Below are 13,076 nucleotides of genomic sequence, written 5' to 3' on the forward strand. Positions count from 1 at the left end.
ATTTTATTTGTCCTTATTCTTGTATTTTTTTTTTTTCCTGAAACGTTTCACTGAGGTTGTGAAAATAACCCGCAGTTACCAGTACCCGTCAGCAGATGGAGACAAATACATCCATTGGAAGAAGTCTCAAGTTGAAAGGTAAACAACAAACGCCATCTACACAACATAACTTTTATTTCCCATTTTAAGCTTTGTCAACATTAAATACGCACAAAAGACGCTGTCGTGTGTTGGAACAATGTATTTCCTACAAGTATAATCTTGCTGCTACAATCTGAAAACACAGGCGCAACAATGACGTCACGCCGATACCATAACGTTTTTTTAAGAGCATCATCAACGTCATTAGCAAGTGGTCAGTATGTGTGTGTGTATTTTATACTTTGTTTTATACAAAGAAACATGAGGAAAATAGTAATTATGACTTTATATGTGCACCAAGTGTGAGTGACAGGCTGCTCTCAGTTGTTGTTGAGGACCCACCATGAAGCTGAAACAGACAGAAACGTCATTAGAAAATGAAAGGTCATCATAAAAATGCATTACTTTTTGAATCAAAAGTTGCCGGTGTACTTAAATGAACAATCAATAAAAAAAAATCCCATTAATTAAAAACGTAATTAAATAAAAACAATATGTAATTAAGTATGAGTGAATTTAATTTTAAAATTAAAATGTTTAAATGAATGAATAGAATTTCAATCATTCCATAATTTGAAAAGGTTATGAAACTTGTAAATCGGTCCTAAAAAAAATGAAAAATAAAAACTTAAAAGCCTCTCATACATTTGTTTACATTTATTTTTTACGAGTCAATTGATAAAAAAAAAAAATAAATGTGGTGGGAAAAGTACATATCATGCCATGCAAGTATTCCCCCCCTCATGAGTATAACTTATGACATGACAGTTGTATTAAATAAAGTGAGGCGATGCTTTGAGGCGCCACCTGGGAGTAGCATGGTGGTGACGGTCTCGGGGGTCTCCAGGAAGTCCACGTTGGCCCTCTGGAATGTCTTGCTAGAGTTGCTCTGCAGGTGACTACGAAATATAAGCGTGCACTTCAGCGACTCTGCCACTAGATGGCAGCAGCTAACTTCACAACATGTAGCCACCACAAACAAGTTTCATAGCATTTCCATTCATTTCAGTGGAGAAAGTTGATTTGTAATACGAGAGATTTGAGTTATGAGCGTGGTCACGAAAATAACTCAACTTGTAAGTCAAACATATCACTTACTTCTTCCACACGTTGTTGTGCTCCCAGAACTCGTAGAGGATGAAGCGCGACTCGTTAGCCAGCCGCTGGAGCGCCACGCTATACAAACAACAAAACATGTGCGTTGTCATTGTCATTACATCATCAAACTATAATTATTCAACATTATCATCTTGAATCATCGTCATCCTCACGCATGTTGCGTCACATCCCCAAAATGGGAATCTGTAAACAGCCTGACGTCAGGACTTTCTCAAGCCTGAACGCGCCGCAGCGTCTCGTGCGTGAAATGTCAGGGGACGCTCGAGGCTGCTGCCTCTTGTTCAAACTCGAAACGACAGCACACTGAGCGAGGGATGGAGGCGACATCGGGTGAAAGAGTGTAAACATGCTAATGGTTGTTGCGCCTCAGTCATCATGAGCACCGCTACGCATTAGACGGCATTCGTGTGTTGATATATGAGTCGTCTTCACCGGCAATTCAGAACATTCGTCCATCAATCCATCCGGACCTGTCGACTTTCGTCACTAACTATCCATTAACCTCTTCAGTCATAAACCAATCATTCATGCATCCATGCATGTGATCATGTGTGTGCACTGACTGTAGACATCCGGTCTGGGTGCTGGCGGAGTCCATGTAGTGTCTGAGCGCCATACGAAACTCCTCCAGCTCGTCCTCCAGCACGGACAGCTGCCTCTGCACGATCAGGATGTGCTGTTCACACGCGCGCACAAACGCCACCAAGACGACGTGTTAAAGAAAGTAGCGTCGCCATGACAACCACACATCATCATCATCATCACCACTCGAGGAGATGACACCAGGATGAAAATGGTGCCAGAACGCACCAGCTTGCTCTCTGGGACATCGTCTTCAACGGGCTCCAGGCGGATCTCCTGCGGACATGACATAGACCTGTGTTAATGCTAATGTGACTATTACATACCATAAGCACTTTTTCATTCATTTCGCTTCTATATTTCCTGCTCAGTCATTTTTTTCAAAGCGGATATTTTCCATCTATTTTCAGCATATGTGTTGTCTACGTGGGCATGTGTCATTTGTTCACATTGTTCTGCATGCACACGTAATTAGGGGCTGCAGACACCAATGGGGAATTTAAAAAAAAAAAAGAAACTGTGAACAATGGTAAGAAGGAAGATGGACCTTCTGTTCCAGGCGGTCGATGAGCTTCTGAAGTCTGTTCACTTGAACTGTCCAGTGGCTGTCCTCCTCATATGCACCTGGAACACGGAAATGAAATATTATTCCCTGCTAGCTTCTCTTCCAGATACGACTCAGTTCCTGGTAGCTGCCTTCTTGGACCTCGTCTAGAAGGGTTCCTGCTCGAGCAGCCCTGCTTGCAATCTGGTAATCACCTGTCAGCTCCTCTTCTCAATATGGTCCAGTTCCTGAAACCGCTGGCTACCATGACTTCTGGATCCAGTAGCGTCCTGTGAGCACTTCTTCTAGATGGGGTCCAGGTTTGGTTACTGGTTTCTTGCACCTCTTCCACATCACTTTGTCACCTGCTAGCATGATGTCTAGCCTGTGTAGCCGCCACCTTGCATGTTTTCTAGATTGGCTAACCACCTACGAGCACCTCTGCTCAATCGGGTCAAGCCCTGGGGGCCGCCTCAAGTCTTGATGGGCTTCAGGTCTGGTCGTCGTGGCATCTCTTCTTGATCAGGTAGCTTCTCCAGATTGGGTAAGCTAAGCGCCTACTAGCAACTCTTTCCAATTGGTACCAAGTCTGGGAGGTTCAGGTCAAGTAGCAGCTTCCTTGCAACTCTTCTGGATCATGAAGCCAGGATCTCTTTTGGATGCGTTAGCCGCCTGCTAGCATCTGTTCTAGATATTAAATGATGTAGTATCTCTTCAGGTTTGGTAACACTTTTGAACCAGGTAGCCAGCCGTATAAGGCTCAAGCTTCGGCACCTGACTGCTAGCATCTCTTCTGGATCAGGTACAGTTCACAGCTGCTTGAACCTCTCTCAAAAAGTAACTAATATTGTATGTGAAGAAGTGGCAAGCTCGGCATTACCTGAGTTAACTAGACTCATGATGGGGTTGTTGGGGGACAAGCTGTTGTTCCTCTGGAGTCTCCGGTTGGATCGGCGCCCCGACCACTGGATGGACAAAACCTCCGGCTTAGCTGGACCGTGTCTGTATGAAAAAAAAAAAGAAGAATTTTAGTGATTAACCTTCACCTTCAAGTGTGTTCCTTATTTCATAACAAACAGTCAAAATGGTTTCGTGATGAATTCATTAGCCGGCGACAAGCCGCTCTCCGCGGCGGTTCAGTGTGGGCGGAGGTGCTAATGGCCCCGTTTGTCCGCCAACGCCGTCTTATTCCGGGCGACAAGCTTTAATTGCTCCAAGTGACACTCAGAACCCCTTCAGACTTAAATAATAATAATAATAAAAAAGCCAAGAGCAAAAAGAGGCTTTGAACGTTGTATTTTCACACGTTTCAAACTGACCACGGACGGCAATGTCGAGCCTCTCGAGTCCTCTCACAAGTACACAGCCGTCGCATTCGCGTTCACCAAGGGGGATTTTTCACCAGTTCCGAGAAGAGGGAGATGAAACACAGGAGGAAGAAGGGACGCAGCTCTGGGTGCCAGGGAACCTCATGCTGCCATGAGCGCCAAACTTCGAGGAGATGTGATGAGTGGCGGCGAGAAAAGGACGTAAAAGAAGACGTTGTGAAGGGATGTCAGCCCAACATACTTAAAAGACGCTAGAAAAGCATGGAGCCAAAACTAACTGAAGACTGAACTGTCATGTGTAACTTATGTGGGAACCATTATAAGTAATTTAAGTGTTGAATCATTGAGTTCAATCAAGTAGGACCCATGTTGTTAACTGAAGTGGGAACCATTTTCGGTAACTGGTGTAAACAATCTTTAGTAACCATATGGGAACCGTTTTTGATGGCTGAATAAAGGAACCATATTACTTTGAAGGATTAACCATCTTTGGCAAATTAAACCATTATGTGATAATTACATTGGGAACCATATTTGGTAACTGAAGTGAGGAATCAATTTAGCTGATTCGAGTAGATACCATATTAGGTAACTGCAGCGGGAACCGTTGTCAGGGTTTGGGTTGGGGTTGATTTTGTTACTTTTGTCATGGCTTAGGTTTAATTTTGGTTTAGTTTGATTTTGTCCTCATGTTTCTTTAAGTTCAATCATGATTTGTGTTTTGCGTTGTTGTCCTTGTATGCCCTCCTAGTCTTGTCAAGCATTGTCATGTCCACCTGTGTATGCCTGCCCTTCCTCATGTGTCAACCAATCAGCATCCTCTGCCACTTGTGTCTTACCCAGCTGTGTCTCGTTGTCAATTAGTGTGTGTGTGTATTTAGTCTCTTGTCTCCAGTCGGTCTGTGTCGATTCATTGTTGTTTGCTGCCTTTTTTTTTTTTTGCCTTGTTGTTTCCACAATGTCTTGTTCTGCTTGCCAGTTGGATTTCACTTTTGTTTTGGTTTAATTAAATTCACTTCTTACGTCACCTCTGCCTCCTCGCTCCGCTTCTCTGCATTTGGGTCCACAACCACGCCTAAAACTTGACAAGGGTAACCAAAGTGGGAACCATATTATTTTAAAGAAGCATATTTGGAAACCATAAATAGAACCATATGTGATAACTAAAGTGTTGAAAACTTAAGTGGTAGTAACCATATTGATAAGTTGGTACCATTTGTGTTAAGTGGGAGCCGTATTTGGTAGTCATGGTGGAAACTATTAAGTAACATAACGGGGAACCATGATTTGAACTTCAGTCAAAAACAAATTTAGTACCTTAACGCTAATAATTTCAATTCAATTGCATTTGTAGACAGATTAGTGGGAACCATATTTGGTAACTATGTTTAGAATGTTTGCTGTGGTTTAGCTGCATTTAAATCTACACTCAAAGGTTGGTTTATCAATAAGCCCCCGAAGAGACGAGCAGGGATGCCGCCGCCATGGCAACAGTTTTATTGGCGTGTCGCACTGTAGCGCGCTGACCTTCATCTTTTACTTCTCTCCAGTTCAAAGGAGCTCGTACATTCTCCCCGCGGGAGGTCGCATGTCGAAAAACCCGACAGTCACGCGCCGCTTTGTCCTCTCACTTTTCTCGGCGCGTCTGCTCGGCGGTGGTCTCCATGGCGCATTCCAGCGAGCTCTGGAGCGAGTGCAGCTGATTGGTGGTCTCCTTCAGCAGGAAGCGGGTCACAAACTGCTCCAGGTGGGTGGACTCTTGATAATCCTGTCAATCAGGAGAAGAGAGAGAAAAAAAACAACAATAAGTATCAAAACAATAATAAGCGCGAAGGAGGACGGGGCGCTCGGCACGCCGACTCCCAGTCACTCAACGTCTAATTAAAGTCGGGCCCGCAGGATTGGAATTGATTAAGTTTCATCAGAGTGCAGATGGCAGAATGAAACCAGCGGAGCACATTTGTTGTTTGAATGAGCTCCACTGCGTCAATCTGCAGACAATTTGGGAACCATTCGTGATCATGTAAGTTGGAAACAATATTTGGTGTATTAAAATAATCATCTTAAAATCATTAATGACTTAAGTGGGAACCATATTTGGTTACCGAAACGGGAACATCTGCTAACCAAAGTGAGAACCAGATTTGGTAAACTGAGTGGGAAACACTTTTGGTAGCTTAAGTGGGAAATACATTTTCCAACTTATATGGGACTACATTTGGTAAATGGGAAGTTGGGAACCATATTTGGTAACTTGTGTGAGAGCTATAGTTCATAACGTAATTATTTGGTAACCTATATGGGAACTATGAAGGCAGTGGGAACCATATTTGGGAAACCAAGCTGGCTAATATTGATTAGTCCTATATAGTAGCCAAGTATTGCTGTGCACCCGTGTAAATAGCATTAGTGTGATTACACGTGCGAGATGAAACATATTGGCGCTTTAGATCTTGTTCCAGCACCCACGCACTCGCTCATCAATGCATGAACCGCAAATACACTCGACACAAATGCAGCAGGATGTGTTCCAATACATATGTGCATGAACTCACTTCACTGCGTAACAAACACATATTGGAGCCTAATTCTTAAATATTGCTTCTTATTTCAGTTACCAAAATCGGTTCCCACTTGGATGAACTTAAATGCTTCCCCGCATCAATTACCAAATATGGTTCTCACTTCAATCAACAAACATACGGTTCCAATTTCGGTTACCAAATACTTGATAAAATCAGATAGTGTCCTACTTCAGTTATCATAAATGTTTCGCACTTCAGTTACCAAATTTGGTTCCCACTTTGTCTCAGAAAAATGGGTCCACACATATTTGGAAGCTCAAGTGGGGAACTTTTTTAATAACCAAAAATATGAGTTTCCAAATACGGTTACCCCTTCAGTTACCAAATATGGTTCCCACTATAGTTACCAAAAATGGTTCCCACTTAGGCTTCTAAATGTGGTTCTCACTTATGTTACTGAATATGATTCGCACCTAATTTACCAATATGCCCTCCACTTAAGTTACCAAATTTGGTTCCCATTTTTGTTACCAAAAATGGTTCCTATTTCGCCTTTCAATTGTGGTTCAGCTTCTCACTTAAGTTATCAAATATGGTTACTAGGGATGTAACGATATACAAACATCACGATACGGTATTATCACGATATGAAGGTCACAATACGATAACTATCACGATATTGTGGGGAAGTTGGCGATACAAAAGGTCTCAATATTGTAAAAAATAAATAAATAAATAATCAGCTCATACAAAAAACACACACAATATTGTTTTTGTACATTACAGCAATGAAAAATATAAAAATATCTAAATAAAAATTTTATAAATACATTATATATATTGAGGCATACAATACAAGCATTAAAAAAATGATAAATTTTTTTATTATTAATAGAATTAATAAATTAATGAATAACCTAATAAATAAATAAAAATGAATACAATTAAATAAGAAATTAATACATACAACAAATTGAGTTCTCCACATATTGACTCACAAGTATATTATGTTCCCCTTTATCTGACCATTAACGTGGACTTTAAACATAGAAGGGCCAAAACATGCCTTGTGAAAATTAAACTGCACTTAAAAAAAAAAAAAAAAACTATCCACCAGATGGTGCTACAACTGCACAAATGGAAACCAACCCCACTTTTTTAACAGATGTGCTGCTTTAAAATATCGTGACATGGCGACGACGATATATTGTGGCGGTTTTGATTTCACGATATTGCCGTTATCGTTACATCCCTAATGGTTACCACATCAGTTACCAAATATGGTTCCCAGTTTGGTTACCAAAAATGAGTCCCTACTTCATTAACTAATATAGTTCATAGTTGACTTCTCAAAAATGGCATTTGTGGCTGCCTTATCTAGTGTAATTGAAGCTCTCTTACCTTCTTAGTCTTGTCCATGGCCTTCAATATAGACATGTTGAGGTCCTCCAGGGCGGCCAGGACATTCTTGTATTCCCCGAGGTGCTGTGAGAAGTACTCTTCAAAGAAAACAGATGAAAATAAAAAAGTGAGGCAGTTGACATCTACAAAAGTGACACGGTAGCTGCAGGTGCTGGTTGGAAATAGCATCAGTAGCGCAGCCCGCGGGGACCTCGCTAGTGCGTGTCCTTTCAGCCATGCGCGACGTTGTCAAGACGCGTTTGGACGTGATAAAAAACAATAAATAAAATCAAGTTGGCTTACCACAGAGTTCGTCTGTATCCACGTTGCTGCAGTGTAAACGAACACACACACGGTGACGTCATTGAAATGTATCACAGCAGCATGTGTTCAATTTCGAGAAAAGCGTCAATATGGATAAATGCACCAACAATTTAAATACAACAAAAAGTAGTCATCAATCATAATAAATTAAATAATATAAAGAACTTAAAAATGCCAGTGGGCAGTATAATACGTATTCATTTAAAAATACACAAAGGAGACGGTCACAAGTGCTCAGCAAGCTGCAGTAATAATAGGTATTTTTGTCAGAGGATAAAGAATCTATGCCTGTGAGTATTGCAGTATGCGCTGTCTTCATGTATTGCTACTGCTTGTGTTCAATTATAAGTTGTTTAAAGATTTAAACTACCGCAATATGGGTGCTAATTTAATTAGCCTGTCAATTAAGTGTTAGCATGAAGCTAGCGTGATCTCATAAAAGTTTTGAAAAAATAAGTCAAGCCCAAATTACCATATTTGAAAGAATACCTTGTTCCCATTATTGGAAAAAAAAAAAAAAAAACGCAGAAAGAAAGTCGTATGCAAACAAGCACGTACCAGCACACGCTCAGAATCTCTGTTCTTGGTGGAGGTAATAATAACTTCCAGAGAGGTTCATTTGCGCACTGACTGACGCCTCTGAATATTTCATGTGCCCTGGCTTACTTGTGATTGAAAGATTCAGTTCATGCTTTCTGACGAGAGCCCGGCGGCCGCTCGATACGTCGGCGCCGCTCCAAGGTGCGTCGTGATTGGCGGATGAAGACGGCGACTCACTCACTCTGTGTGGTGGCTGTCGATGGCGTGGAAGAGATCCTTCAGTTCCTCTGGCGTCAGGACGCCGTCCGAGAAGTAGGCCTTGAACTCGTCGAAGGACAGCTTGCCGTCGTCTGGGGACCGAGAGCAATAATAGTAACAAACATCTGCTCTGAATTCAACAGTGTAATTAGTACACACTAATACAGTCTAAACTCCCTAGCAAGCTGCAGTAATTGTTCTTTGTTGTTAATGTTTTAATGTTATGTGCTCTGTAATTGCTTTGTGACATCTGCAGCTGTTTGAAAGCTCTATATAAATGAAGATAACTTGACAAATATCCATTGTCTCAAGAGTTCTAAAGCCGCCGCATAGATGATCCTCGTTAGCATGTCAATGGCATTTTGCAGTGTTTGTTAGCATTAAGCTAAAGCGACATTCTTAACAGAGCTACTTGGTTGTTGTCAATGCCCAATGTATAAAAAAACGTTCACCAACTGCCAAACTCGCTTATTTGTGAAGTGAGCTGAGTTGAGTTGTGTGACAGTGCTCATATGTCAAATTTTGCTCGCATGTCAACGCAAAAAAACAAAAAAAATACCAGCTTCACCTGCTTTTCTTGGTGAATTTATTTGCACGTATCATTTTGCTGCTCTGTACTTAAAAGTAAATAATAAATTAACGTAATATATTTTTTATGCTTATTTAGTTTTTTAAAACTGTCCTAAAGGGTGGATATTTTTTTTTTGCACATATGATTTTGCAATTGAATTGGTGCTCTGTATTAAATATGGTACATAGATTGCATATTGTTAGCCTAATAGCATAATAATTGTGGGAATGCTTCAGCATACCATTTTATTTAAAAAAAATTTTTTTTTAGCATTACTGTACAGTTTCTATTTTCCATCAGTTTTTTAAAAAAAAACAAATAAGCTGTTAAGAAAATGGATGGATGGATGGTAACATATTTTAGCAAATTAATTTTATTTATTTTCCAATTGTTTAGTAAGAGTACATTTATGTATCTCTATAAATATACGGCATTACATTTTTTATTATTAGTATTTTTAGATAATTTATTTATTTATTTTTCCCTTGTGTGACATCATTCCAAAGGCTGCCCGTCCTGCACTTGTGCAGCTTCAAACTATTTGGCAATCTTTCGTGATGAAAAGCTCCCATGGTGAAGGGTCTGGTCACTTTGCTGTCTCCATGGAAACCGGCCATCAGCAGGGAATCACGATCTGAATGTCGACGAGAGTGTCTGCTCTCGCCACAAGAACAAGAACAAAATCAGGGAAAACGAGTCTGAAGACATGCTTACCGTTTTTGTCTGCTCGCCGCAAAATCTGTAAGACAAAAAAAAAAAAACAGGTGGCAAATCTACAAAGTAGTGTGTGTGTGTTTGTGCGTGTGATTGAGGACCCCGTCAAAGTGGCTTGTTGTTCAATTATTGATGTGGATGTGCCACATTGGACATGAAAGCGTGACGACCACGTCGCCTTTGAACCCATCAGTCACTCGCTGGCTTGTACCGTCCATCAGGAAAACGACGTCGCCCACTCTCGCTTCACTTACTCATCGACGCAACATGCGCCAGGACCCCTGCAAACTTGCTACTATTCCTACTAGCAACAATGTTTAGATATTGGTAGTGTAGTGGTTCACGTAGCTGACTTTCACCATTGATGTGGGATCAATTACAACTTCATGGCCCCTTCACAGTTGCTGTCTTTACATTTGTTGCCAGCGCTTATAAAAATGTGTACCAGGTCAGCTATTGGTAGTGTAGTGGTTCACATAGGCGACTTTCCCTGCAGTTGGCATTGGATCAATTGAAACGCAGTTTCCCCATTTCCATTTATCCTGTGACCAACTGTGGTCAGTTTCTAACATGTCTTTGATGCTTACAAAAAGACTAGCAGGCTATTGGTAGTGTAGTGGTTCACATATAGCCGACTTCCAGCTGATGTGGGATCAACTCCAACTTTATTTCCCCTTATCAGTTGTCCTATATGACTGATTGCCAACCAATCTTTACAGTTGTTTGGATCGCTTACAAAAAATGTGTGCCGGGTCAACTATTGGTAGTGTAGTGGTTCACATATAGCCGACTTCCAGCTGATCAATTCCAACTTTATTTCCCCTTATCAGTTGTCCTATATGACTAATTGCCAACCAATCTTTACATTTGTTTGGATCGCTTAGAAAAAATGTGTGCCGGGTCAACTATTGGTAGAATAGTGGTTCACATAGCTGAGTTTCCACGTAGTGGCATGGGATCAATTTGAACTCAGTTTTGCCATTTCCATTTGTCCTTTTTCTGAATGTGATCAATTTCTAACGTGTCATCGAGTTTTTTTTTTTTTTTTTTTAATGGGCTGTTGGTAGTGTAGTGATTCACATAGTTCACAAGCTGGCATGTGTTCATTTCTCCATTTCCAGTCATCCTGTGATGAACTGCAGGTATTCTTTAAGGATATTAATCTTGAACTTGTCTTCGGAGTTGATAAAACCCACACAGTAAGTTTGGTGGGATATTGGTCAAGTAGTAGTTCACATAGCTGACTTGCATGGAGCCGGCTTGGGATCAATTCCCATTCAATTTCTAGCCAAATATCTATTATCTATCTCATTCGGCCTGTGATTCACTAATGATCAGTTTCGAGCTTTTATTTTCTTTTAATTCAGTGTATTTTGGTTGTGCAATGGTCCACACACAAACACACAGAATTACAGAATGATGTGAATACCATAAGGTGCGCATACCAATTCTTTATGTCTGTTTTAAAAAAAAATAAAAAATTTTATGCGGCATTTGTTTCAACTGCAGGAAACCAAATTATGTAAAATTCAACCCAACCAAAACATAACTTAAACATATGTATACAAATACAAGGCAAAGTAGTTTAGAAAAAAAAAGGCAATTCTACTTACATCAATGAAAATGGACATTCCCTTCTTCAGCTCAGTCTGCACGCCAGGCTCCTCGCACACAGGTGGCATTTCCTCTGGGCAATCCATTGTTCAAAATCAAATAATGTTGTTGTTTTTTTCCCCCCCGTCTTGAAAAGTGCGCAGGAATGTAAGTGAATGAATGAATGAAGCTGCGCTCTGCTCGTTTGCTGTTACTGGGAACAAGCAGCCACTCTGCAAGCCGTCAAGCTACCGGGAAAACTCCAACACCACTTCCGTTTTGGGTGTTTTTTGTTGTTGTTGTTTTTTTAAAGTAGAAAAAAACCCAACAACAACAAACAAACAGCCTTTTTTTTAGTCCGGAAAATAGAACTCTGTCTTTGCTATTGTGGCCAATTAAAAACATATTTTGGATAAAATAGGTATGAATTTTTTCGCTGCATGGTTTCGCGTGAGCACAACGGGTGAGATAAGCATTTATTATGATAACAGTACAAGCTAACATCCAGTTATCTTTGGCTAACTTAACGCAAAAGCGTGCGGAAAATCTCTAAAGTCTAATTAATTAAATGTTAAGTAATTTAACTCTTTCGCCGCAATTTTTACGTTTTTGTCCATGATTGATATTATTGTGATTTTCATTCATTTTGTTTCATTCCTTTTCCCCCTCTAAAAGCCTTGGATTCGTATTAATTTTCATAAATAATTTAGCTACGGTGGCCGAGAGTACTACAAATTACTACTATCGTAATTTGCTTTGAAAAACTTTGGTTAAACTAATAAAAACTACAGGTGAGAACTCACAAATGCGTCCGAAATAATTAGTGATTGCGCAATGGGGACCAGTGATAAACGGTGAAAAAGCTCCATCTGGTGGACTTCTGCGATGGTACACAAACATTAAATTTGTACATTTTCTATAACTCTAATCATTCGGTTCGGAACGAAAACAAATGAAACCTAATGTAAAACCAGCTACGAGTCGAAAAAACGACATATTACCGTGTGAGATAATAATAATAATAATTATTATTTTTTTTTTAAATGTTTTTAACGTGTACAGTCTAGGTCAGAGTACATATCAGCGTGAATAATTAATCGATGATAGCACACGGAATGACAAGGCTGTAGTGTAGATTTTAGATAATAAAAAGTAAATATAAAGACTTATGTAATACAATTATGTTTATTTAGTGTGATCAAGGCCATGAGCATTTTTGATGTGCTAAATACGCATGACTCTCAGCTAGTTTTGGAAGTTAAAGCTAGCTTTGTTTAAATCAACAAATATTTAGACTAATATAAAGTATGTAAAAATGATACTAGCGCGTTGTTTTTGTGTATGTGGCAGTACACTTGACAGCTTTTATCAGCTCAGGAGCAAAACAAACGTCACTGGTGGCCGAATCTCGCGATGTCAGACGGGAACGCCGTGAT

General features: G+C 40.2%; 1 protein-coding gene across 1 annotated transcript; it reads right to left on the bottom strand.

Moving 5' to 3' along the window:
* Nucleotides 1-157: 157 nt before the first annotated feature.
* Nucleotides 158-13,026, bottom strand: necab1 (N-terminal EF-hand calcium binding protein 1). The gene is made up of 13 exons (XM_077507651.1): nt 11,661-13,026; nt 10,048-10,072; nt 8,746-8,854; nt 7,944-7,969; nt 7,641-7,738; nt 5,346-5,482; nt 3,267-3,388; nt 2,390-2,466; nt 2,071-2,118; nt 1,824-1,936; nt 1,240-1,317; nt 949-1,040; nt 158-490 (listed from the first exon to the last, which is right to left on the bottom strand). The coding sequence occupies exons 1-13, from the start codon at nt 11,745-11,747 to the stop codon at nt 462-464; spliced, it is 1,041 nt and encodes a 346-aa protein (XP_077363777.1). The 5' UTR covers nt 11,748-13,026; the 3' UTR covers nt 158-461.
* Between the last annotated feature and the right edge of the window lie 50 nt (nt 13,027-13,076).

The sequence above is a fragment of the Festucalex cinctus genome, chromosome 19 (assembly GCF_051991245.1).
Source record: "Festucalex cinctus isolate MCC-2025b chromosome 19, RoL_Fcin_1.0, whole genome shotgun sequence".
NCBI classification, from domain to species: Eukaryota; Metazoa; Chordata; class Actinopteri; order Syngnathiformes; family Syngnathidae; genus Festucalex; species Festucalex cinctus.

Bases quoted from the DNA above. Each gene is read 5' to 3' on its own strand.
- necab1 (XM_077507651.1), bottom strand. From the start codon at position 11,747: ATGGATTGCCCAGAGGAAATGCCACCTGTGTGCGAGGAGCCTGGCGTG. The intron at 7,970-8,745 runs GTGAGTGAGTCG...TTTACACTGCAG, and splicing joins ATCGACAGCCACCACACAGA to CAACGTGGATACAGACGAAC. The intron at 2,467-3,266 runs GTAATGCCGAGC...TCCGTGTTCCAG, and splicing joins CATGAGTCTAGTTAACTCAG to GTGCATATGAGGAGGACAGC.